This window comes from Grampus griseus, assembly GCF_964374135.1.
Source record: "Grampus griseus genome assembly, chromosome: 1".
Taxonomy (NCBI): Eukaryota; Metazoa; Chordata; class Mammalia; order Artiodactyla; family Delphinidae; genus Grampus; species Grampus griseus.
The window spans coordinates 21,625,317-21,652,898 of NC_139017.1; the positions used below are offsets into that span (position 1 = coordinate 21,625,317).

The window sequence follows — 27,582 nt, forward strand, 5'->3', positions numbered from 1 at the left end:
TTGCTCCGCAGCATGTGGGACCTTCCCAGGCCACGGCTCGAACCCGTGTCCCCTGCATTGGCAGGCAGATTCCTAACCACTGTGTCACCAGGGAAGTCCGAGAGGTATAAAGTTTAGATGAGGTTGTGAGGTGGGTGTGGGGAGCCTTCATGATGGGATTAGCGCCCTTATGAAGGGAGACACCAGAGCTTCCTCTCTCCACTCACACAAAAGAGGTCATGTGAGCACATGGTGAGGTGGTGACCTCTACAAGCCGAGAGGGGAGGTGTCAGAATGAAACCTACCTTGTCGGCACCTTGGTCTTGGGCTTCCCAGCCTCCAGCACTGTGAGAAATAAGTGTCTATTGTTTAAGCCCCCCAGTTGGTGCTATTTTGTTAAGGCAGCCACAGCTGACTGAGAAAGATGATATCAAGTAGTTCATGTAAGAAACATCTTGGATTTTTAAAAACTGGCTGCAAGGAAGGTGATTAAAAAAAAAAAAAGACAAAAAAAAGAAACTTAGTGCAACTTGGGTTACCCATCCAGCGTGCTGTGTTAATGATCAGACCTCACCTGGAGTCTACCTCTAAGAGAGAAAAGCTTTCCAACAATCAGAATGGCCTCAGAAAGGCCTGGGCCAGCCTGCAAAGCAATGAGGTGCCCTTCTCTGCAGGGGCTTCTTAAGAGATGGTGCCTCCCAGTAAGAGAGCAAAAGGATTCTGGTCCTGGGGCCTTGGAGTCAGGTGTCGCCAGGGTGCCCTTTGGATCTCGGAGAGGCAGCAGTGAGTGGTGGCGTGAAGTGAGATCTTAGTTCCCTGCCCAGGAATGGAACCTGGGTAGCCTGGATGAAAACCAGGAATCCTAGCCACCATAACCCCTGGCTCCTGCCCCCAGTGAAAAATGCATTTCTCACGAGGCAAAATCTGTAAAAACAGATACAAAGTTTATTATTAGAGACACAGCACAACAAGTGGGAGAGCACACAGAGAAACAGTTTGTTTACTTAAGACAGAAGCAAGGCAGAGATGCACACCCAGAGAGAAAGGGTGTGGGCATCCTCCCTAATGAGAAGCTCAGTAAAGAGGCGTTGAAGTCATAAGGCAGTTCTTCCGTGTCTTTGTTTACCTTTGGCCAATTATCTGGTTTCTTTTTCCACACCTGATCTGCCTCAGGACCCTCTCGAACATGCATGCGCAACTTCTTTCCAAGATGGATTATAGCCCAGAGGCCTATGGGACGGCCTTAGCATCACATATTATGGAGTGGCGCCCTCTCCTTTTTGCCCCCAAGGAGTCTTTCTGCGCACGTGCAATGTTTCCCTTGCCCCAAGGATGGGAAATGTATGACCTCTTGATCTTTTAATTAGTCCCACTCTATCCCTGCCATAAAAATGTCCAATGTCTGGTTATTTACCCTATTTCTGTTGCTGGTTTTTATATTGAGGTGCAGATCTGGAAACACAGACAGGAGTCTGGTCATAAATATGTAGTCCTGGAGCCCGCTTGTCTCTTGCTTCAGGAAATGTAAACAGGGGGCTGGTAATGAATGTCCGGCCTGGAGCCCATCTTCTTCTCACCCCAGGAAGTGTGAACAGGAGGCCAGTTCTAAGTGTCTAGTCCTGGAGCCCATCTATCTCCCGCCTCACTTTCACCTTGGGGAGTCATTCTTCGTAGGAATGAAGGTGGGTCACTGGGACAGGACCCCGAAAAGGCCTGCTTCATGGGGAAGTAATGTTAACATCTGACCAGGGACAAAAATCACCCCAATCCATCGGATGAGAGAAAATCTTAGAGGCAGATGTTTGACAGCTGTTAATAGTGGTAGCCTCTGAAAAGCAAGATTATGGATGACTCATATACCTTTCGGCTGCCTTGCTGTAAATTTCTACAGATTCCTTTAGCAACAGAAAAATAAATGAACGAAGTTATCCACACGTGTATTAAAGGGCTCTCCCATAGCGAAGTGCTCCGCACTTAATCCTTTTCTGTGCCAACCGATGGCCAGCACTTAAGAGGACTTAAGTCCTCTCTCCTGAGTCACCGTTTTGGCCTTGTGACTACGCTTGGGGCGTTATTTAAACCCTAGACATTTAAACTTTCCATAATTGTGCTTTGTTTCCTTGAAGAAAGGGGTTTTCAGTGGATAAGACTTGCCCAACTCTGCCTCTCTCTAGCCATGGGCAAGTTTCTTTATTTGCAAACTGATGATAAAGTCACACATCCCTCCCAGGGCTACAGTGAGAAGTGAATGAGTTAAAATGTGGGAAGGCTGGCAGCTCACAGCCACTGTCCCTCAGCCTCGAGGTAATGACCCGTGAGGCCACCGGGAGTGCAGGTATGATGGCTCTGCACAGCCCCTCCTCTGCAGAGGTTAGGGGTCATCAATGTCACAGATGGTGTTTGGGACAGGAGCAATGCTGCGACGCGACGCCCTGCCCTGGAGAGTGAGGAGGACAGAGGCAAGACCAGACCACCAACCTGGCCTGTTATGGGGCTTGAAAGTACCCGAGGGTCTGCCGGTCAACCTGGAAGAGGCTGACCAGGTGTCATGGATCTGATGAAGAGGCTGGTAGCACATGAAGGGACGGTGGCACAGCTAGGTGTAGATGCCTTTGACTGACGGACATTTAGGTTCTGTGGTCTCGTGGGGCAGAGCACCCTCTCCCCCAAAGGCTACCTGCCTCTCTTTCACTCCTTGTCCCCCCACCACCACATAAAATAACCACCGACCCACAGACCCACGCACAGCTCTCGCCAGCCCTTTCCCTCCTTTTTTTCACAGCACTTACCACTTGTTCTATTTGGTGTGTGTGTGCATAACATAAACATACCTGGACTTACTGACTCTGCCCTTTTCTTCTCCCCATGCCCTCCCCCACCGTGGGAGGGGGAGACGCCCTTGGGGGAGGGACTTGAGTTTTGCTCTGAGCTGTACTGTCCGCAACTAGCACTGAACCTGCTCAGTTGCCGGTTAAGAAATATTTGTTGAATGAATTAATGAAATCTCTCCTCCCACTTACATGACTGCTTTTCAGTTTCTAATTTCAAGTTACGAGTGGACTATGGACTGCAAACTACTATATCTTTTGTGCCCTGATGCCAATTAAAAAAAAATCAATCTTTAGACTCACCTGAAATGAACCTGATTTTCATCTGGCATCTGAACCTGTTACAGGTCCCAAGTGAGAACAAATTTAGCATCCGTCAAGATCTGAGACCTCACGTAAATCCCGAAGTCTTCCCTTTCTTCCAGCTTTGTCACACACTAAGCAGCGGGAAGGAGGGTTCCTGGCATTTGTCCCTCATCCCCTTTGCTGCTAATCATGCTGTGCTCCCTACCCGGCTCAGCCTCTTGACCTCAAATGCCTCTACTGCTCTCCAGCAGGGATAGAAGGAGCCTGTGAAGTTCCACCGCCGCAAATTTTCATTGTTGTGTGTCAGCTCATCCCACAGCCAGCTGCTTGGACTTGGCTGCAGGGGAAGGAAAGGAAGGAGGGGGGAAAGTGTGGCACCAGAGCTGTCACTGGGCTAACGACTCTCCAGAGGCTTCACCTTGAGAACGAGGGTGGCAGGCACATCTGGACTGCACGTGATCTCCAGGGCGGCCTCGTTTGCTCAGTCAAGATCATCAGGAAGCCAGCGTTGGCAGATCTCGCTTCTGCTTCCTCTCTTTTTCAACGTGACTGAAGCTTTAGCTGGTCATGTAATTTACCTCAGTACAGCACGGAATATAGTCAATAATATAATAATTTTGTATGGTGACAGATGCTTACTAGACATTGTGGTGGTCAATTCATAATGCATATAAGTGTCAAAGCACTATGTTGTACACCCAAAACTAATATAATATTGTATGTCAACTATATTTCAATAAAAGAAAAAAATCACCCAAGCCCCATCCAGGAACTCTGATTCAACAGGTCTGCAGTGAGGCCCAGGTAGCATTTAAAAAAAAAATTTTTATTGAAGTAAAGTTGAATTACAATGTCGTGTCAATTTCTCTGTACAGCAAAGTGATTTAGTTATATATATATATATATTTTTTTCATATTCTTTTCCCTTATGGTTTGTCACAGGATATTGAATATAGTTCCCTGTGCTACCCAGTAGGACCTTGTTGTTTATCCATCTATATATGATAGTTTGCATCTGTTAATCCCAATCTTCCAATCCTTCCCTTCCCCATTCTCCCCACCCTTGGCAACCACAAGTCTGTTCTCTATGTCTGTGAGTCTGTTTCATTTTCATAGATATGCTCATTTGGGTTGTATTTTAGATTCCACATATAAGTGATATCATATGGTATTTTGTCTTTCTCTTTCTGACCTTCTTTGCTTAGTATGACAATCTCTAGGTCCATCCGTGTTGCTGCAAATGGCATTATTTCATTCTTTTTTATGGCTGAGTAAAATTCCATTGTATATATGTACCACATCTTCTTTATCCATTCATCTGTCAATGGACATTTAGGTTGTTTCCATGTTTTGGCTATTGTAAATACTGCTGCTATGAACATAGGGGTGCAAGTATCATTTTGAATTATAGTTTTGTCTGGATATATGCCCAGGACTGGGATTGCTGGATCACATGGCAACTCCCATTTTTAGTTTATTGAGGAACTGCCATACTGTATTCCATAGTGGCTGTACCAATTTACATTCCCACCAACAGTGTAAGACGGGTCCCTTTTCTCCACAGCCCCTCCGGCATTTATTATTTGTAGACTTTTTAATGATGGCCGTTCTGTGCAGTGTGAGGTGGTACCTCATTATTGTTTTGATTTGCATTTCTGTAATAATTAGCGATGAGCATCTTTTCATGTGCCTATTGGTCATCTGTATATCTTCTTTGGAGAAATGTCTATTTAGGTCTTCTGCACATTTTTTGATTGGGTCATTTGAGTTTTTTTGTTACTGAATTGTATGAGCTGTTCATATATTTTGGAAATTAAACCCTTGTCGGTTGCAACATTTGCAAATATTTTCTCCCAGTCCATAGGTTGTCTTTCACTTTGTTTATGGTTTCCTTTGCTGTGCAAAAGCTTGTAAGTTTGATTAGGTCCCATTTGTTTATTTTTGCTTTCATTTCTATTGACTTGGGAGACTGCCAGGTAGCCTATTTTTAAGAGCCTCAGTTGATTCTTGTGTCATCGAGTTGAGAAATCCTGACAGAGGATTCAAAGGCCTTTTGTAGCATTTCAATTCAATAGTCTTGAGAAGGAGACTATAAGTAAACTGTAGGTAATATTTTGCAAGATAAAACACATGCTAATGTTGCTGGATAACCTGAGATCCCCTGCGATGTGGAGAAATACCCATTGTTCTCTAGGATTCAAAGGCATTTGAAAAGCACAATGCAAACACTGGCTTCTGATTATGACTAAGGAGGGATGTGAGCATACTCTAAGGTTCCTCGAGTTAAACATTCGCCCATTTTCTTAAATCTTTTACTTCCGAGGCTGGGCAATACAATAGTTATTTCTTTGCCTCCACCCTAGCCATTTAAAAATCACTATTTAAAATATACATGGACAGGACTTTCCCTGGTGGTTCAGTGGTTAAGAATCTGCACTTCCACTGCAGGGGGCAAGGGTTCGTTCCCTGGTCAGGGAAGTTCCACATGCCATGTGGTGCGATCAAAAATTAAATAAATAAATAAATAAATAAAATCTTGTCTGTCAGAACATCAGAGTTTACTGAGCGGCAACTGTGTAGAGAGGTTTCTGATACTAGTTGCTTGAGTTCAAAGAAAAAAATGTTACTATTTAATAAAGATTATTATTATTACAACTCACACTAGTTAATGATTTAGAAGGCATTTTGGTAGCTCCCCAGGGGACATGACACAGAAGTCCATCTCCTGCCCCCAAAGCCAGCAGGATGTAGGAGGACAAAGTCTTTAGAGTTAAGACAGTCTCGGGTTTGAATTTCCAGATGCCACTTATTAGCTGTGTGACCAAGACAAGTTGTTCAACCTCTCTGAGCCTGTTTTCTCAAATACAAAGTGAAGATACTATATGTCTGAGTTTTAATGTATTAGTATACAGTTTATAAGTCCACCTTCCTCTTCTTCCCCCATTCCATGCCACCAGCAATAATAACAAAGCCTGTGACATTTTGTGTGTCAAGGCACAGATGCTCCAAACCTGTGCCGTGCAAGGTGCCAAATTAAAGTGGCACAAACAATGTCATTTTTAATAAATGAATCTAAGCTGGACTATAAACTGAGTTTGGCAATAAACGGTCAGAGAATCTGAATGCTGCTTCAACATCCAAGTTCTAAGTGAGCTGAGAGTAATAAAGGAGGCAGTTGGAAAAAAGCAGATATGAAGTAGATGCTCAAAAAGTATTTGTTGAATTAATTAATTTGCTTTTGCCTCCTTTTCAGATAGGGCTTTTTTATTTGAAAAACAGACTTCCTTATACGTACGCTGCAAAACAGGGCTTCTACAGTTCCCTAATCTATTTCCGTCACCCGTATCTCCACTTCTAAAGGCCTCGGTTATCGTGAAACTCATTTAGCTTTCTGCATTATTAGTTTTGAGAAAGTTCAAGCTAGCAAAACTTCCTGGAGTCTGTAAGGAAGACCCATTGTCCATTTACCAGGCTCACTCACAGTTAGCCAGAGTAGCAGAGGTTTTCCTGTCTGTGCAATGACGGTAATTAGAATTTCGGTTGTAATAAATATATATTATCTCCTCCTTAAAACTTTCTGCTTTAGAGAGAGAATGCTTGTGTGGGCCAAGTTCTTAGAACCAGTTTCTTTTGAATGCCTTGAGCACATTCAGGGGCTCCTTAGCCACGGAGAAGTATTGCTAAAAGGACTTCTGATCAGCAATAACTAAATGCCTGAGGAAGCCCCACCTCCAAAGCTTTGCTGATTTCTCTTCAGAGAGCCATGAGCCGTGAAGTTCCAGTTTGGCGGATTCCTGGGGTAGAAACAACATAAAATCTCCAGCAAATCTCCCCTATGTTAGCTGTGCTTTGTGCCATAGGGCAAAGTGATTCAACTTGTGCTATTAAAAAGTTACTTTGTTCTTATTATGTGTCAAGTGCTATAATGCAAAAATGAATTAAGGACTCTGCCATTGAGAAGCTAGTACTTAAGCAGAGGGTGTTTAATGGCCACAGTCCAGGTCAGCACAGTCTGAGCAGAAAGTGGAGTGAGGGATTGGGCAGGGCTTCTCACCATGGGTATTTCAAGCCCAGAAGTGGGTCTTGTGTTTGGGTGGAGGGAGGAGGTGGGTAATGGGAACACCGTGAGCCAGGCCTGAGATGTGAAAGAACATGGTGTTCCACTGGAATGCCAATATATCCAGTCAGGGGAGGGGGGCCAGGACAGGTGCCAAAGGTGGATTGATGTCAGATTACAAAGGCCCATGCATAATTAGACCAATGTGTTTAGGCCACAGGAGGATGCTAAGCTGAGAAGTGACATGATTAATTAGTATCTTTTGAAGGCAACCCCGGTTTCAGTGTGTAAGAGATTGGAATAGGAGATTAAATAGGAGGCCAAAGTAAACGTATGAAAGACAAAGACAGCTTGAGCTAGGTGTCTGTGAGAATAAGTACATCTAAGTAATAAATGCCTGATCACTGAACAGAAGAACTGAAGATGCCTTCCACCTTCCTAGCTTGGGTGATGAGGACTGTGGGAGACAGAGCAGGTGTTCAGATAGAGGGAAGGGAAGCTAAGGAGCTGTCGAGTTTCTCCCTCTTGACACTTACTGTGGTCTTGGAAAACAGAACGTCCTTGGCTGCGATGTAACATGGACTGCTTATCTCCACACCTAAGAAGTTCTTTGGAACACACTTTGGTGAGTTCCTCCCTCCCTCCCCCTCTCAGGGGCAAGGCCTACCTGGCAGTGGAACCAGACTGCATGGGCAACATGCCATCTAAGGAAACATTCCCAAAGGCAGCATTGGCCCAGACAACCTCGATGGCTGCAGGCATCTTTGAAGCTCATATTCTCCCAGGAAGAGAGAATATTAGTGTTGGGCTAATTTAAATAACAAAATTCCACTCCCACTCACCTCTTCAACTTTATTTTCTCACCACTGACCAGATGGGAGGATAGTATGAGCAAAACGCCTGATGTTTTAAGGGGAAAGAGAAAAGAGTGGCTGGCTTATCCTCAAGTATACTGGGCTCTATGCACCTCTTTACTTTTAAGTGACCCATGTTTTCAATATTGATACTCCTATTGTTTTAAATTTTTGAAATGTTTATTATAAATAAAATCAGATGAAGAATCATGAATTACAGAAAAAATTTTCATAAGTTTTTAAAAAACCTTTTTTTAAAATAAATTTATTTTATTTATTTTTACTTATTTATTTTTGGCTGTGTTGGGTCTTTGTTGCTGCGTGTGGGCTTTCTCTAGTTGCGGCGAGCGGGGGCTACTCTTGGTTGCGGTGCGCAGGCTTCTGGTTGTGGTGGCTTCTCTTGTTGCGTAGCACGGGCTCTAGGCACGTGGGCTTCAATAGTTATGGTGCGTGGGCTCAGTAGTTGTGGCTCACGGGCTTAGTTGCTCCGCGGCATGCGGAATCTTCCCAAACCAGGGCTCGAACCCGTGTCCCCTGCGTTGGCAGGCAGGTTCTTAACCACTGTGCCACCAGGGAAGCCCTAAAAAATCTTTTTAACTGAAGTGAACATACTTATAGAAAAGAGCTATGATAAGCACACGGTGCAATGAATCATCAGTAAGAAAACACATGCATGAAGCCATCACCAGATCAAGGAGGGCGTGGCCAGCATCCCAGAGGCTGGCCCACTTGGTGCTCCTTCCAGGCACTGCCCTCCAATACTAACCATAAACCTGACTTCTAATGGTATCGATCAGTTGCCTTTTTGAATTTTATACATTAATAAGTAGAATCACACGAGATGATTTCAAGACTGGCATCTTCCTCTCAGTATCTGTGAGAATCACCCGTGCTGTTGCATACAGTTCATCATTGCTGTGTAGTATTCTAGTGCATGAAAACACCATGTTTATCCATTCTACAGCTGATGGATATTTAAGTTGTTTCCATTTTTGGTCAATTATGAATTTTGCTATTTTGGTGTGTGCACTTCTGTTGGATACATATGTCAGAGTGGAACTGCTGGGTTATAAGCTATTCACATGTCCCTTTATCTTTTCTCATAGGACAAAGTGAGATTTCTATTACCCAATGAATCAACATTTTTAGTTCTCACGTGGAGGGAGGGGCTGGGCACAGCCAGCAGTCTAATTTTGACAGTCCTGTTGTCTAAGAAAGGTAATTCATTTAACATTTATTAAATGCTTCCTGTGATCCAGGCACTGGGCTGGATGCTAAGGAGACAAGACTGACAGGATCCCTTCCTCACGAAACTTAGCAGGACACCCCAAGTCAGACAACTATAATGCCTGCACATTTAACTGAATATTTTTGTTTGTCCTTATTTTGTAAAAATAAGTTGAAAATTAAAAATGCTGATGCCAGTGATAAGCATAGGTCTCATGGACCTAAAGCAATGGAGTTAAGGGTAGCCTCTGAATGATGTGGGATTCCATTTTACCCCAAATCTATCTGGCCTCTCAGCTCTGGAACATGGGCAGTGCAAAAATGTATCCAAATCCATTCAGTTCCTGAGTTCAGGTAGTGAGAACTTCAACAGTGAGAGATATTAACAATGACTAAAGATTGTGCCTAACATGTAACTAGGTGCTTTCTAACTATTTTAGCTTTTGGAAATAAGATGCTCCTGTAAACACAACTTTGATGTGTTTTCAGCAATATCCTGTGGATGAATGTTAGAGCGCACCTGTCTTTAGTTTCTCAGACACCAGCCCCTCTCCCCTCTGCAGGTCTCTATTGTCAGTTAGATCATGTATTCCCTTCCTGCATTTCCCTCTCAGCCTTCAGGACTCAGCTGAGGCATCATTTTCTCCGGAGAACTCTCCCTGGACGCCACTGCCCTTCCTCTGTGCTCCTCCTAATGAATGGCATCTATTCTTATCCCTTCACAGTCATTCTCAGGCTGTTTTGCAACTGCCTCTTTACTTGTTTCACTGTATTAATTAGGACATTAATTTGGCTGCTTTAACAGAGATCAAAATATAATTGCTTAAGCACGATAAAGGTCACATATAAAAGTCTAGGCCAACTGTGTCTGAGCAGTGAGAAAACTGCTCCACAAGTGTCCAGGGACCTTGGCTTTTTATGTCTTATTGCTCTGTCACCCCCTAGAATGTCTCCATTTATATGGTCACAGCTGGTTCATCATCACTTCATCACATTCTAGCCCTGGAAAAGGAAAAGTGGAATTAAGAGAGCAAGCAGAGTTTTCCTCTTTTTTAAACCAGTTGTGGTTTCTGAGGACATTCCCAGAGTCTGCCTATGGGCTAAGATGCATGAGTTCGAGGCAGGCTGCCCCCAGTTAATAATGGGTTCGCAGTCCAAGCCGCTTCTTTTTTTTGGGGGGGGGGGCGGGGGTCGTGGCCCTCGCTGGGCGGCACACAGTATCTTAGTTCTGCGACCGGGGATTGAACCCACGCTCCCTGCAATGGAAATGCGGAGTCCTAACCACCGGACCGCCAAGTCTCCAAGCTGCTGCTTCTTTGTAAGGATGTGGCCAGAAGCTGCACTCATCACCTGAGTTCATATCACACTAGCCAGAACTTAATCACTCTCCTACTCAAAGGAAGAAGGGATGAACGGATAGTATGGGACAATCAGCTATTTCTGCTAACAAATTAGGCGGAAACTAGGCAACAAACTAGGCCAAATTAGGCAGTAGGTTCTGAGTTTGTTGACCATTATGTTATCAGTGCTCAGCACAAAGCATTTAATGAAACTGCCTAATCTTTCACGATGCTACAGAGGATACAACTCCAGATGTTTCTCAACAGAGGACTGGACGTTGTTCACAAAAGAAAGAAAAGCTGGACAGCTGTAGACCAGAATTCTGACTCTTCTTATGCATGTATACATACAGGTGACTTTGAACAAGCTCTGAACCTTATTCTTTTTTTTTTTTTTTTTTTTGGTACGTGGGCCTCTTACTGTTGTGGCCTCTCCCATTGCAGAGCACAGGCTCCGGACGCGCAGGCTCAGCGGCCATGGCTCACGGGCCCAGCCACTCCATAGCATGTGGGATCTTCCCAGACCGGGGCACGAACCCGTGTCCCCTGCATCGGCAGGCGGACTCTCAACCACTGCGCCACCAGGGAAGCCCTGAACCTTATTCTTTTTAATGGGGATGCCATCCGATCCCCATTGTATGGGGAGTACGACAGTGTCTAGCACACAGATGGTACTTAGAACATGTTATCTTTCCTTCCTTATGGAGAAGGGCTGGCAATATCCACTGTGACATTAGTTGGTTAGCTTTCTGCCCAATAACTGCCGCTGTCCAACCTACACAGCAGCTGATTTGCAAAGCTGATGGACATGCAGCCCATCTGATCTCTGATGCGGTCGACATTTTATGTTTAGGCTAAGCTAAACTACCAGAAAGTTCGGTAGGTAGACCTAATTGTCTAGAAATTGTCAAGAAAATTCAATCGTCAAGAAAATCCCTCATAACCTACATATATGATATACCAGACTGTGTCTCTCTTTTTTGACCATGTGGCTTGAGGGATCTCAGGTCCCTAACCAGGGATTGAACCCGAGCCATGGCAGTGAAAGCCCAGAATCCTAACCACGAGGCCACCAGGGAACTCCGCGTGTTTCTCTTTTGATCTGGCTGATATCACGCACGATCAAATCTACTCCTCAAATTTCATAACTGTTTAAGACCTTCTGGCCCACCTTCTAATTTAACTTTCATTCCTAATCATCTCTGCCTAGGACATGATCCTGATTTGCTTTTTCTTTTGGTCTTCCTTCCTCTGGGGTCCTACAGCACCCTCCTTTCCATGCCCCTTCCTTGGGCATTGTGATATTCTGTTTAGATGTCTGTATCCATCTGTGAACTCCTTGAAAAAAAGGACTGTGTCTTACTTACCTGACTTGCTTTGATCTATTAATATTTTTTCCATCTTATCAATTACATTCTTAAAAGTAGCATAAACATTTTTATAGACTGAGGTGGAGTAGAAATTTTGGAAGGAAAAAAGGAGGTAACCAAGGCCGTCTATACAACCTAAGAATACACCGTGAGCAGCACTGTAAATGAGGGATGAGATGAAACATGACACAAATTAAACCCTCCCCAAAGTATCAGCTAGAGACCTGTGAAAGGTGCACAGAGGACAGTGTGAAGGGGCTCCCAACTGGCTGAATCTCAGACAATCTGAACATCATATAATGAGAGTAATGGAAAACACACTGCAGAAGTAGTAATACCTGAGTTTGATGAGGAATGGGATATTTACATAGTTTCCAAGTACCTCCACACAACACACGTATGAATTACAAAGGAAAAGAGTAACTTTACAGTGTAAGAAGCTTGGCAGAACCACCTTAATTAAGTGACCAAAGTGAACATCACCAGTATTGGGGCAAATCAAAACTGCACATCACCTGACACGACGCAGTGAGAAGAGCATCACCTCGTGATATTCCTGCCAAAGATGCACAACCTGTGTCTAATCACGAGGAAACATCAGACAAATCCAGATTGAGGGCATTTTACAAAGTAACTGGCCTATAACCTTCAAGAGTGTCAAAAGTCAAGACAGGAGCTGTTCCAGACTTTAAGGAAACTAAAGAGAAACAGCAACCGGTTGCAATAGCTAATTCTAAACTAGATCCCTTTGTTATAAAGGACATTATTGGGACAACTGGAGAAACCTGAATGGAGCCTGAGGATTACATGGTAGCAAAGTATCACAGCTGATGTCCTGATGTTGATGGCTGGTTATGCAGGGAAACCTGGTGTGTAGGAAGTGTACATTAAAGTATTTGGGGGTGATGGGGCATCAGGTTGGCCAATACTCTCAGACAGTTCGGGGGGAGGGGGAGTTCTTTCTATTGTGACTGCAACTTTCCTGTAGTAGAGTCAAGGTTGTTTCAAAATAAACATTCTATTTAAAAAAGGTATCTTATTTTATTTTGACAGTTAAAAATTATTTTCTTTTTCTTAAACAGGAGGTATAGGGTGTTTCCGTACAAGGTTGGCCAGATGGGAAGAATCTTTAGCTCTGACTTGGCCTCATTAATTTGAGCATAAAATGCTTACATGAGACCACATCTGTGTCAAGTTGAAAGTGGACAGCTCAGAGCACGTGGGTATCTTTGGCAGCTCGATGCCCTGGACTCCCTGAAGGCCTGCTGCTGGAGAAGTCACCGGCTGAGGGACCACTGCAGAGCTTCATACATTGCTTGATCCTGAGAGGAGAGGACAGAATATAGAGCTGGTCACTGTCTGACATGGGTTTACCTGTGTTCCCCAAAATTCAGATGTTGAAGTCCTCACCCCCAGTACCTCAGAGTGTGACTGGATTTGGAGACAGGGTCTTAAAAGTGGTGATTAAGTTAAAATGAAGTCATTAGGGTGGGCTCTACTACATCCAATACAACTTGGTGTCTTTATAAGAACAGATGATTAAGGACTTCCCTGGTGGTGCAGTGGTTAAGAATCCTCCTGCCAATACAGGGGACATGGGTTTGAGCCCTGGTCCAGGAAGATCCCACATGCCGCGGAGCAACTAAGCCCGCGCGCCACAACTACTGAGCCTGTGCTCTAGAGCCCACGAGCCACAACTATGAGCCTGCATGCCACAACTACTGAAGGCTGCGTGCCTAGAGCCCATGCTCTGCAACGAGAAGCCACCACAATGAGAAGTCGCGGGCGGCAATGAAGAACAGCCCCCGCTCGCCACAACTAGAGAAAGCCCACACGCAGCAACGAAGACCCAACACAGCCAAAAATAAATAAATTAATTAATTAAAAAAAAAAAAAAAGAAGAGATGATTAAGACACAGACACGCACAGAGGGAAGACCATGTAAAGACACAGGGAGAAGACCGTCATCTCCAAACAGGGCCCAGAAGAAACCAACCCTGCCAGTACCTTGATCTTGGACTTCTAATTTCCAGATCTGTAAGAAAATAAATTTCTGTGGTTTAAGCCACCCAGTTGGTGGTACTTTGTTATAGCAACCGGAGCAAACAAAGAGAGGTGGCTTACCTCCCTGATCTAAAGTCCATACAGACTCCTTTTTACAGGGAATGCCCACGACTCTTATAATTGTTGACTAAAGTTTGCTGTAAAAATCAGATTAAAAGATTCTTATGTCTATATCTATTTAATGAAGAAAGCAAAACTCTAAACTGTACTGGGTCCAGATGAAAATGGGAGGCAGAAGCAGAGGCATCTTATACTACATTAACATTTGTAAACTGCCACAGCATTTTCCAGTTGGTGGTATCATTCTACATTTTCAGTAACAATGTATGAAAGTTCTAGTTGCTTCACATCCCTGCCACCATTTGGTGCTGTCAGTCTTTTATTTATCTATGTATATATGTTTGGCTGCGTTGGGTCTTTGTTGCTGTGCGCGGGCTTTCTCTAGTTGCGGCGAGTGGGGGCTACTTTTTGTTGCGGTGCGCGGGCTTCTCATTGCAGTGGCTTCTTTTGTTGTGGAGCACGGGCTCTAGGCACGTGGGCTTCAGTAGTTGTGGCACACGGGCTTAGTTGCTCTGTGGCATGTGGGATCTTCCTGGACCAGGGCTCGAACCCATGCCCCCTTCATTGGCAGGAGGATTCTTAACCACTGAACCACCAGGGAAGTCCTGTTGTCAGTCCCTTAAATTTTAGTCATTCTGGTAGATGTGTAGTGGATTCTCACTGTGGTCACACTTTCTTTTTTTTTTTTTTGGTGAGGCTGTGGAGCAACAAGAATTCTCATCTATTGCTGGTGGGAATGCAAAATGGTGCGGCCATTCTGGAAGACAGTTTGGCAGTTTCTTACCAAACTAAACATGCTCTTACTAGAAAATCCAGCAATCATGCTCCATGGTATTTAATCAACTGAGTTGAAAATGTATGTCCACACAAAAACATGCATACAAATGTTTACAGCAGCTTTATTCATAATTGCCAAAACCTGAAAGCAACCAAGATGGCCTTCAGTATGTGAATGGATAAATTATGGCACATCCAGACAATGGAACATTTAGTGCTAGAAAGAAGTGGACTATCAAGCCATGAAGGACAGAGAGGAACCTTACATGCGTATCACTGTGAAAGAAGTCAACCTGAAAACACTAATGTATGATTCCAACTGTAGGACATTCTGGAAAAGGCAAAGCTATAGAGACAGTAAAAATATCAGCGGTTGGGGGAGGGAGTGTTGAGCACAGAGCAGTGAAACTATACTGTAAGACACTATGGTGGTAGATTTATGTCATTACGTATTTGTCAAATCCCATAGAACAGGGGTCCCCAACCCCTGGTACTGGTCCGTGGCCTGTTAGGAACTGGGCCACACAGCAGGAGGTGAGTGGCAGGTGAGCGAGCAAAGCTTCATCTGTGTTTGCAGCCGCTCCCCATCGCTCGCATTACTGCCTGAGCTCCGCCTCCTGTCAGCATTATGGTGAGTTGTATAATTATTTCATTATATATTACAATAAAGTGCATGATAAATGTAATGTTCCCTGACCAGCAATCGAACCCAGGCCCTCGGCAGTGAAAGCACCAAGTCCTAACCACTGGACCGACTCCCCTCAAGTACCTCTCAAACCGTGTCAAAGGTGAACAGAAAATAGGTATTAGTGAAATGCTGAATTAACTCTGAAATAGGATAAAAGGGCCTCTGTATTTCAACACCACTGCTAAATAATATATGTAAAGACATTTTAAGCATGCTTTGCTTATAGCCAGATTAAAGCAATTCCTTTTTAATAATAAAATAACATTTTAAGTTATAAAACAATATTTTTGTAGAAATGTAAAGAAAATACAGATAAGCAAAAAAAAAAGAAATTAATCCTTAATTTCCAAAGATAACTATTATTACTATTTTGGCCTTACAGATCTTTTAAATTATTATTTTTTAAGTATTTAATTTTTAAAGATAGGTAATACATTCACATGGTTCAAAATTCAAACAGGATGGAAGGTCAACTTTCACACCTCTGTCCTCCAGTTACTCAGTTTCTTTTCCCACAAGCCACCACTGTTAGTTTCATAAGTAATAATTTCATAAGGGCCAGTTAATATGCCAAACAAGGAAAGTAGTCTCTTTACCTTAATGTTGTGCCTTATTTTTTTAAAAGATCAAACAAAGTAATAATCAGCTTGGTCATCTGTCTCATTTATCGTTTACTCAAAATTCATACCATGCCTACCTCCAAAAGAGAATATCTTCTTATTCACTAGTGTAGTTTCCAGAGATCAAATACTTAAAGATTTATGATCACCAAAAATATTAAAGAGAATATATTAGAATCAAGTAGCATCACTAGGGCATACATGTAGCCTTCCAAGGGATGTTCCTAAGAGGATAAAAAAAATTCTACCTTGTGTGGAATTATAGGTCCAGTTTTTTAATAAAATCAGTCATATGGCCTTTGTCATACTGTAGTTGATACCTCTGAAGCAAAAGCTGCTTGCAAACAATTTTCTAACATTAACAGAATTGAGTGAGCAGGTTAATATGTATTCTATGTACACATCTATGGTAGTGCTTACCATACAACTCTTAATGGCTCAAAATGGTTCCTAATCCACATCTTATGTGATTTTAAATATATCTTGTGAGTCTAGCACAGAGGCTGGCATATGTACAGTAGGTATGTGATATTTATGGATGGATGGGATCTTAGGCAACTCAATACACAGCTAGAGGCAAGAGGCACTATACTTGGGAAGTTTTTCTCTCATAAATGTCAATGTGACAGGCTTGATCAAGCAAATGGATGAACCATATAACCCTGAGTGTGAAGAAGAGAATCAATGTGTTCCAGCCAGTGGGTGTGGAAAACACTAAAACAATGAGTTAATAAAACAGGAGAGTTTCTATGGTGTGGCTTTAGTAGAGGAGGAAAAAAAAATTATAATTTATGTTTGAGTGAGGTTTCCTTCCTGACATCTGAACAATGCAATAGTAGGCAGAGTGAAAAGGCTATAATTTGAGATAATAGCTGGGAAAATAATCTCAAGGTCTCAACATTTATTAATAGTTAACCTAGCCTCAGGTCTCTGGTGAGCAGTTATTACTGAAAAAACCAAACCAGCAAAATAAGTTATGCTTCATAGGTCTATGAAGTGACACATGTTGGACAAGAGAATTTGACTTAATTGAGGGGAGAGAATTAACAGTGACTGAGAAGCAACTGGCAAAAAGAGTTCAATCTTCTTTGTTGGGATATCTGTCATAACAAATTACCAGTCTATTAAGTCTTCTTAGGACCACAATAGGACATGGCCTCTCACCAGAAACTAGGACAGGGCAGGTACCTTCAGATGGAGCCTAAAAGTTTGGTACCAATGAAGTGGGAATGAATGAGGAATACGGGTAGAGACTCAGAGAAGGAATATTTGCTCATGTGTTCACTTTCCACCCTCAACTGGTTACCAAGGATTTACTGGGTCAGGTGACACGTTGCTGCATTTGGCCTCTAAACTACACCCTACTATCATGTCAGCCAATTGCTGGACACGGAATTCACTTCACATGCCGTTGTTGCCCAACCTCAAATTAACAACCATGTGGCACCTGGGAGCCAACTGCTTCAAGGAAGAAGGCACCAGCTAGTAGGAATGATTTACCTGGCAGGAGAGCATGATGAATATTTCAGAACTGTAAAGACCAGCTCTGCGGACTTTGGGAGAGAATGTGCACACCCTTCTTCTTTCAGTTTTCCTTTTCCTTTTTTGACATCTCCTGATCATTTATTTAATGTTAACTCACTTCAAAGCAACTGCTATCTCTGTAAGTATGTCTGAAATGTTAAAATGTAGTAAGTGTTCCTTTTACATTTAACAAAATCTAGTGATTCTCTTTTAGTGTGAAAACACTACCCTGCCGCTAACAAGTCAATTAACTTGATGCCAGTGTCTTATCTACAGCTTTTCATTCTAGGGCTTGAAGTCATGACCTTTACAAAACTATGCCCTTTAGGATCTGCCTGGCCAGAGTATCTAATTTCCTAGTGAGTCATAGTGATTGGTTTTGTCATGGGCTCTAACCTGAGCTGGACTAATCACAGGCTCCCTGAAACTCTCCTGCCAGAGCTATCAGGGAATTCTCTTGCTCTGGGGATTAATAAACCCCCTGTGTGTCTGGGCCTGCAGGCAGCCATCTACCCCCATGAGATGAAGCAATGAGGTTTATGGATCTCACATGCCTGAAGCCAGCAGTACTCTCAACTTCCTTGTTATGTGGACCAATAAGTTCCTCTTTTTTCCCACTTACATTAGTTTGAGTTGGGTTTCTGTCATTTACAACTAAAAGAGCCCTAATATTAAAAGTAGAAAGGGGTGGCTGATAAATGAGCTGCTCAACCTTACGTTCAGAAAAACATCTCAACAAATGCCACACCTTTCTTTTGGTTTGATATGTTTTTCTTTTGGTCTGATTTTTGAAATGGATTTTATTTGACCATACAACTCCTCTAATTTCAACTGAATTCTCCTAAATTAGAAGGAAGAAGTTCCTCTAAAAATAGAGCTGGCATAGAATCCAGCAATCCCACCCCTGGGCATATATCCAGAAAAAAACTCTAGTTCGAAAAGATATATGTACCCCAATGTTCACAGCAGCACTATTTACAACAATCAAGACATGGATGCAACCTAAATGTCCATCAACAGATGAATGGATAAAGAAGATGTAGTATATATATACAATGGAACACTACTCAGCCATAAAAAGAATGAAATAATGCCATTTGAAGCAACATGGACACACCTAGAGATTATCGTACTAAGTGAAGTAAGTCAGATAAAGACAAATACCATATGATATTACTTATATATAGACTCTAAAATATGATACAAATGAACTTATTTACAAAACAGAAACACTCACAGACATAGAAAACAAACTTATGGCTACCAAAGGGGCTATAAAGGGGAAGGATAAATTAGGAGTTTGGGATTGCAGATACAAACTACTGTATATAAAATAAACAACAAGGTCCTACTGTGTAGCACAGGGAACTATATTTAGTATCTCATAATAAACCATAATGGAAAAGAAAATGAAAAAGAATATATATACATACATATCATATACATATATATATATCTGCATCACTTTGCTGAACACCAGAAACTAACACAACATTGTTAATCAACTATACTTCAATTAAAAAAAAAATTTAAGGAAGGAAGAAGTTCTTTGGTACAGCTTTGAACTGTGAAGGACTAGAACCAGAACAAGAAAGGACTGAGGCCCCAATAAACATAACGTAACACTGGTTTCAAATTTACCTGCAAAGAGTAAGCAAAGGTGGTAAAATAAAGATTTAATCTTTAATTATTATACCTGCAAGGATGAAAACGTGGCCAAATTTAAGGACAGGCCAAACAATTTTCAAACTTTGCATGATATGTTTGTAGCCATCTGTAATAAAATTACTTGAACATTGAACACAGAAGCTTTTCAAAATTACAGCAAGCAAATTAGAGAAAGAAGAACAACAAAACCCCAAAGTTAGCAGAAGGAAAGAAATCATAAACATCAGATCAGAAATAAATGAAAAAGAAATGAAGGAAACGATAACAAAGATCAATAAAACTAAAAGGTGGTTCTTTGAGAAGATAAACAAAATTGATAAACCATTAGCCAGACTCATCAAGAAAAAAAAGGGAGAAGACTCAAATCAATAGAACTACAAATGAAAAAGGAGAAGTAACAACTGACACTGCAGAAATACAAAGGATCATGGGAGATTACTACAAGCAACTCTATGCCAATAAAATGGACAACCTGGAAGAAATGGACAAATTCTTAGAAATGCACAACCTGCCAAGACTGAACCAAGAAGAAACAGAAAATATGAACAGACCAATCACAAGCACTGAAATTGAAACTGTGATTAAAAATCTTCTAACAAACAAAAGCCCAGGACAGATAGCTTCACAGGCAAATTATATCAAACATTTAGAGAAGAGCTAACACCTTACCTTCTCAAACTCTTCCAAAATACAGCAGAGGGAGCAACACTCCCAAACTCATTCTACGAGGCCACCATCACCCTGATACCAAAATCAGACAAGGACGTCACAAAAAAGAAAACTACAGGCCAATATCACTAATGAACACAGATGCAAAAATCCTCAATATCACTAATGAACACAGATGCAAAAATCCTCAACAAAATACTAGCAAACAGAATCCAACAGCACATTAAAAGGATCATACACCATGATCAGGTAGGGTTTATTCCAGGAATGCAAGGATTCTTCAATACATGCAAACCAATCAACGTGATACACCATATTAACAAACTGAAGGAGAAAAACCATATGATCATCTCAATAGATGCAGAGAAAGCTTTTAACAAAATTCAACGCCCATTTATGATAAAACCCTGCAGGAAGTAGGCATAGAGGGAACTTTCCTCAACATAATAAAGGCCATATATGACAAACCCACAGCTAACATCATTCTCAATGGTGAAAAACTGAAACCATTTCCACTAAGATCAGGAACAAGACAAGGTTGCCCACTCTCACCACTATTATTCAACATAGCTTTGGAAGTTTTAGTCACAGCAAAGGGAAGAAAAAGAAATAAAAGGAATCCAAATTGGAAAAGAAGAAGTAAAGCTGTCACTGTTTGCAGATGGCATGATACTATCCATAGAGAATCGTAAAGATGTTACCAGAAAACTGCTAGAGCTAATCAATGAATTTGGTAAAGTAGCAGGATACAAAATTAATGCACAGAAATCTCTGGCATTACTATACACTAATGATGAAAAGTCTGAAAGAGAAATTAAGAAAACACTCCCATTTACCACTGCAACAAAAAGAATAAAGTATCTAGGAATAAACCTACCTAAGGAGACAAAAGACCTGTTTGCAGAAAACTATAAGACACTGATGGAAGAAATTAAAGATGATAAAACAGATGGACAGATATACCATGTTCTTGGATTGGAAGAATCAACATTGTGAAAATGACTCTACTACCCAAAGCAATCTACAGATTCAATGCAATCCCTATCAAACTACCACTGGCATTTTTCACAGAACTAGAACAAAAAATTTCACAATTTATATGGAAACACAAAAGACCCCCAATAGCCAAAGCAATCCTGAGAACGAAAAATGGAGCTGGAGGAATCAGGCTCCCTGCCTTCAGACTATACTACAAAGCTACAGTAATCAAGACAGTATGGTACTGGCACAAAAACCGAAATATTGATCAATATAACAGGATAGAAATCCCAGAGGTAAACCCACACACATGTGGTCACCTTATCTTTGATAAAGGAGGCAAGAATATACAGTGGAGAAAAGACAGCATCTTCAAGAAGTGGTGCTGGGAAAACTGGACAGCTGCATGTAAAAATATGAAATTAGAACACTCCCTAACACCATACACAAAAATAAACTCAAAATGGATTAAAGACCTAAATGTAAGGCCAGAAACTATCAAACTCTTAGAGGAAAACATAGGCAGAACACTCTATGACATAAATCACAGCAAGATCCTTTTTGACCCACCTCCTAGAGAAATGGAAAGAAAAACAAAAATAAACAAATGGGACCTAATGAAATTTCAAAGCTTTCACACAGCAAAGGAAACCATAAACAAGACAAAAAGACAACCCTCAGAATGGGAGAAAATATTTGTAAATGAAGCAACTGACAAAGGATTAATCTCCAAAATTTACAAGCAGCTCATGCAGCTCAATAACAAAAAAACAAACAACGCAATCCAAAAATGGGCAGAAGACCTAAAAAGACATTTCTCCAAATAAGATATACAGACTGCCAACAAACACATGAAAGAATGCTCAACATCATTAATCATTAGAGAAATGCAAATCAAAACTACAATGAGATATCATCTCACACCGGTCAGAATGGTCATCAACAAAAAATCTAGAAACAATAAATGCTGGAGAGGGTGTGGAGAAAAGGGAACACTCTTGAACTGTTGGGGGGAATGTAAATTGATACATCCACTGTATCAATATAAACTGATACAGTGGGATAGAGAGGGTGGGAGGGAAATGCAAGAGGGAGGAGATATGGGGATATATGTAAATGTATAGCTGATTCACTTTGTTATAAAGCAGAAACTATTAAACTACTAGAAAAAAAGCAAAGGAGAACATTTTTGCAAACTTAGGATAGTCAAGATTTCTTCTGACAGAAGCACACAAATTATAAAAAAAAAGATAAATTGAACTTCATCTAAATTAAAAACTTCTGCTCTTCAATAGATGCCTTTAGAAAATAAAAAGGTCAACAACAGGTTAGGAGAAAATATCCTCAATATGCATATCTGATAAAAGGCTTCTATCTAAGATGAACTAAGAATTTGTACAACTGAATAATAAGGAAACAACTCAATTTTTTAAGAGCAAAAGATGAGGACACAAAATAAGATATCCAAATGACCAATAAGCATATGAAACAATGCTCAACATTTTAGTCATTAGGGGAACACACATTTAGACTACAAAAGGATACTATTCCACATCCAGTAGAATGGCTAAAATTAAAAGACTGAAAATATTTAAGTGTTGGTGAGACTGTGAGCCAACTAGAACTCTCATAAAATGTAAAACGGTATTACAGCCACTTTGGAAAGAAGGCTGGCAGTTCTCTATAAAGTTAAACATAAATTCACCATAAGACCCACCAATTCCTCTCCTGGTCATTTTTTTCCTTTAATGTGTATTTATTTATTTATTTGGCTGCATTGGGACTTAGTTGCGGCATCTGGGATTTTTTAGTTGTGGTAAATTTTTTAGTTGCAGCATGTGGGATCTAGTTCCCTGACCAGGGATCGAACTGGGGCCCCCTGCGTTGGCAGCATGGTCTTAGCCACTGGACCACCAAGGAAGTCCCCTCTCTTGGTTATTTACTCAAGAGAAATAAAAACACATGTTCCCCCACCCCCTCAAAAAAAACCCACACACATTCAGAGCACCATTATCCATAAAAGCCAAAAACTGGAAACAACTGAAGTGTCCACCAACAGGGGAAAGGATAAGCAAATTGTGGTATATTCATATAATGGGAAACTACTCAGCAAGAGGATACATCAAGCTAGTGAAAAACTGAGTGAAGTGGATGAGTCTCTAAAACAATAAACTGAGCAAAAGAAGCCAGACAAATGAGTATATATTGTATGACTGCATGTATGACTGCATTTACATAAAGTTCTAAAACAGGCAAAGTTTGAGCATGATGACAGATGTCAGATCAGGGGTTACCTAGAGCAGCGTTTAGAAAGGGACTGACAACTACAAAAGAACACAAGGGACTTTCTGAAGTGATTAAAATGTCCTCTATATTGATTGTAGTGCTGGTTACATTTGCCAAAACTTACAGAACTGTACTTGTGCATTACATAGGTAAATTAAATTTCAATTAAAAAAAGGTTACAGCATGAGAGTGCCAAATGCAGAGCTATGTCAGTATGTCCTAATTCCTGAAAAGCCTTAAAACTTGGCTGTAGATAAGAAACAATTTCAGTTAAAAAGATTTTTTTTTAATAACTAAATCTTTGGGAGGACACATATCAGTACTCTCTTGTTGATCAGAATGAAAACTTCCAGTAAGATTAACTGTAAAACTGTTTCTGATTTTAATTAATAAGATTATCTTATTCAAAGATATTCAGTAAAATAAAAACATTTCCTCTAGTATACAAAAATGCCTGAGAGGTCAAAGCAGACTTTCGTTTCTCCAAATATGGTAGAAGAACCAGTCCAAGTTCAGCAGACTTGACTTTACTCTAGCAGAAAAAGAAGTAAGTCATAGGCCTAAAAGATACCACCACCAGCCCAAACCCCTTAACTGATTATTTTAGTTAAAAGTGATAAGATGGTCAACTAACTTAGAGCATTTACACCAAAACCGGAGGCACTGGAACAAAGCAACCCATCGCATATATTGGGTTGGCCAAAAAAGTTCTTTCGGGTTTTTCTGTAAGATGTTATGGAAAAACCTGAACGAACTTTTTTGGTCAACCCAGTAAGTGTTTGAACTTGGACTTAAGTGTTTTCAATGAGTAATCATAAACACTGAGCCTGGAGTAATAAATGGCAAACGACTTAAAGGAACTTTTAGTATAGTCAATAAACAGGATCTCGTGGCTAAGGCACATTCTAGGAGTTCAGAAACACAAGATATCCAAGTGAACAAAACTTATCACAACAGTTTTCAATTTATGCATCTCTTAGGGTTGGATATTTTGTTGCTCTCTTTGTAAGTGTCATAGTAACCTGACTTCCCTTAATAGCAAATATTTAACTTATTACAAACAGAATACCTCAACACAGTAAGAAATAAATATGGGAAAGTCCGGTAGTTTTTGTAAGGACAAGTCACAGTGATTTTTAACCCTTCTCTGACCTTATGGTGAAGGTATTTTAGTCTCCTGAAACTACGGGTAAGTCCATAGTGCTTAGTCTGGGCAGCTTAGGTTGAAGAAGATAAGAAATTATTTGTTTAAAAGGGTGAAATGAAGCAGGTCCAATAATACTTGAATGAGACTGATTAAAAATTCTGAGCTTGTGGAAACAGACACAAGAGGTCATTTTCTCTTTGTGTTTAGTCTCTAAAAACATTCAACATTACAGTCTCTCAAGAACACTCTCACAAAGGCAACTGTTTTGCTCGTTTTCATGAGTTCACATGCCTACTACACTCAATTCTAGTCGCTTTTCTCTTATACCTTTAAGAGCACTGCTTACAACCCAATCCAAAAATGGGCAGAAGACCTAAAAAGACATTTCTCCAAAGAAGATATACAGATTGCCAACAAACACATGAAAGAATGCTCAACATCATTAATCATTAAAGAAATGCAAATCAAAACTACAATAAGATATCATCTCATACCAGTCAGAATGGCCATCATCAAAAAATCTAGAAACAATAAATGCTGGAGAGGGTGTGGAGAAAAGGGAACACTCTTGCACTGCTGGAGGGAATGTGAATTGATACAGCCACTATGGAGAACAGTATGGAGGTTCCTTAAAAAACTACAAATAGACTTACCATACGACCCAGCAATCCCACTACTGGGCATATACCCTGAGAAAACCATAATTCAAAAAGAGTCATGTACCAAAATGTTCATTGCAGCTCTATTTACAATAGCCCGGAGATGGAAACAACCTAAGTGTCCATCATCGGATGAATGGATAAAGAAATGTGGCACATATATACAATGGAATATTACTCAGCCATAAAAAGAAACGAAATTGAGCTATTTGTAATGAGGTGGATAGACCTAGAGTCTGTCATACAGAGTGAAGTAAGTCAGAAAGAGAAAGACAAATACCGTATGCTAACACATATATATGGAATTTAAGGAAAAAAATGTCATGAAGAACCTAGGGGTAAGACAGGAATAAAGACACAGACCTACTAGAGAATGGACTTGAGGATATGGGGAGGGGGAAGGGTGAGCTGTGACAAAGCAAGAGAGGGGCATGGACATATATACACTACCAAACGTAAGGTAGATAGCTAGTGGGAAGCAGCTGCATAGCACAGGGTGATCAGCTAGGTGGTCTGTGACCACCTAGAGGGGTGGGACAGGGAGGGTGGGAGGGAGGGAGACGCAAGAGGGAAGAGATATGGGAGCATATGTATATGTATAACTGATTCACTTTGTTATAAAGCAGAAACTAACACACCATTGTAAAGCAATTATACCCCAATAAAGATGTTAAAAAAAAAGAGCACTGCTTACCTCTTTTGATACAGATGACTTTACTTTCTTGAAAGCTTCTTCAAAGTGCTTCTGACTAACCTTGAGTTCACCTGTGGAGCAAATGCATAAATATACATATCTGGTACAGTATGCTAATTGTGATTTACAACTTAATTTCTCTTGAGAGACTTCTAAGCATTCAAGGGGAACACTGAGGAAATTAATGATGACAGTGGTTCTACTCTTTTTCAGAACAATACTCAAGCCAGATATATTCTGCTCAAGTTTTTAGACACTTTTTAATTTTAATTTAATTTACAAATACCTGACCACATTTAATTTTACATAAATGTGTAATGTTTACAATATCCTATATTAAAAAGTGTAATCTTTTTATTTGTAATCTTTTTTCCCCCAGCAATCAAAACAGTTTATTGTGGAACAAATTACACCAAAAAGTACTTTGTCCAGACTTAATTAAAGATTCTTATCCTTTAAAGAAAACAGTTCATGTGTTTTGTTACTTTGTTTTTCTCCCCAGCTTTATTGAGATATTGTTGGCATATAACACATTCAAGTTTAAGGAGTACAACATGATGATATGGTGGGTGAATATATTGCAAAATAGTTATCACAGTAGGGTTAGTTAACACCTCTATCCCCTCATGACAGCTTTTTAATTTTTGTGGTGATAATTTTTAAGATCTACTTTCCAAACAACTTTCAAGTACAGCTCACACTTGAACAATGCCAGGGTTAGGAGTGGTGACCCTCAGTCAAAAATCTGCATATAATGTTAAAGTTGGCCCTCCGAATCTGCGGTTCCATTATCTGCGGATTCAACTGACTGTCGATTGTGTAGTGCTATACTACACATCTACTGAAAAGAATCCACGTGTAAGTGCATCTGCACAGTTCAAACCCATGTTGTTCAAGGGTTAACTGCATATAACACAGTATTGCTAATTATTACACTGGATCCTCAGAACTTACTCATCTTGCAGCAGGAAGTTTGTAACCTTTGACCAGTATCTCCCCATTTTCCCCACATTCTGCTCCTCAGATTTTAATGCAGTACCACCCAAAGAAAACTATCACTCATAAACAGATAATCCTTTGTTATCTTTGTACTGTTTACTTTAACTTAATGGCAATGTTCATGAAAAAGTAGAACTGTTCTCTTTCAGGATAATTCAAATAAATTTAACTAAGAATGGAAAGTAGGATTCCATAGTATTCAAAAGTGCATACACGTAATTAGATGCTATGGAATTATATCATAATACATAATATATATAGGTCATATCACAACACTGGAATAGAAGGGTGTTTTAATTCCTTAAAAGGTTATGCCATCACACAGTAAGAGAAATTTAATAACTAAATGTTAAATAAGCCTTGGTTTACAATTTTAGTATGACAACTTAAGTGATGACAATTTATACTTAAAATAGTAAACTTTTATACAGATATTAAGATAGTGTATTTAAAAGTAAAATACAATGTGTTGCTGAACAGGTCAAATGGAAGTTGAATGGCATTACTGATTTCAGGTTCTATAAGATATCAATGAAAAGTCCCTGAAGGGGCTTCCCTGGTGGCGCAGTGGTTGAGAGTCCGCCTGCCAATGCAGGAGACACGGGTTTGTGCCCCGGTCTGGGAAGATCCCACATGCCGCAGAGCGGCTGGGCCCGTGAGCCATGGCCGCTGAGCCTGCGCGTCTGGAGCCTGCGCTCCGCAATGGGAGAGGCCACAACAGTGAGAGGCCCGCGTACTGCAAAAAAAAAAAAAAAAAAAAGTCCCTGAAGGACAGGCAGCTGCAAATG

General features: G+C 40.8%; 1 protein-coding gene across 2 annotated transcripts in view; it reads right to left on the reverse strand.

The window, feature by feature from the left end:
- Positions 1-12,998: 12,998 nt before the first annotated feature.
- The window catches only part of NVL (nuclear VCP like), a 97,892-nt gene continuing 83,308 nt past the window's right edge, over positions 12,999-27,582 (reverse strand). For both annotated transcript variants that reach the window (XM_082660598.1, XM_082660599.1), the window contains exons 22-23: positions 25,796-25,866; positions 12,999-13,283 (exon numbers count right to left, since the gene is read on the reverse strand). In XM_082660598.1, the coding sequence (XP_082516724.1) occupies positions 13,239-13,283; positions 25,796-25,866 (116 nt within the window). In that variant the 3' untranslated portion in view covers positions 12,999-13,238. The remainder of the gene's footprint in view (positions 13,284-25,795; positions 25,867-27,582) is intronic.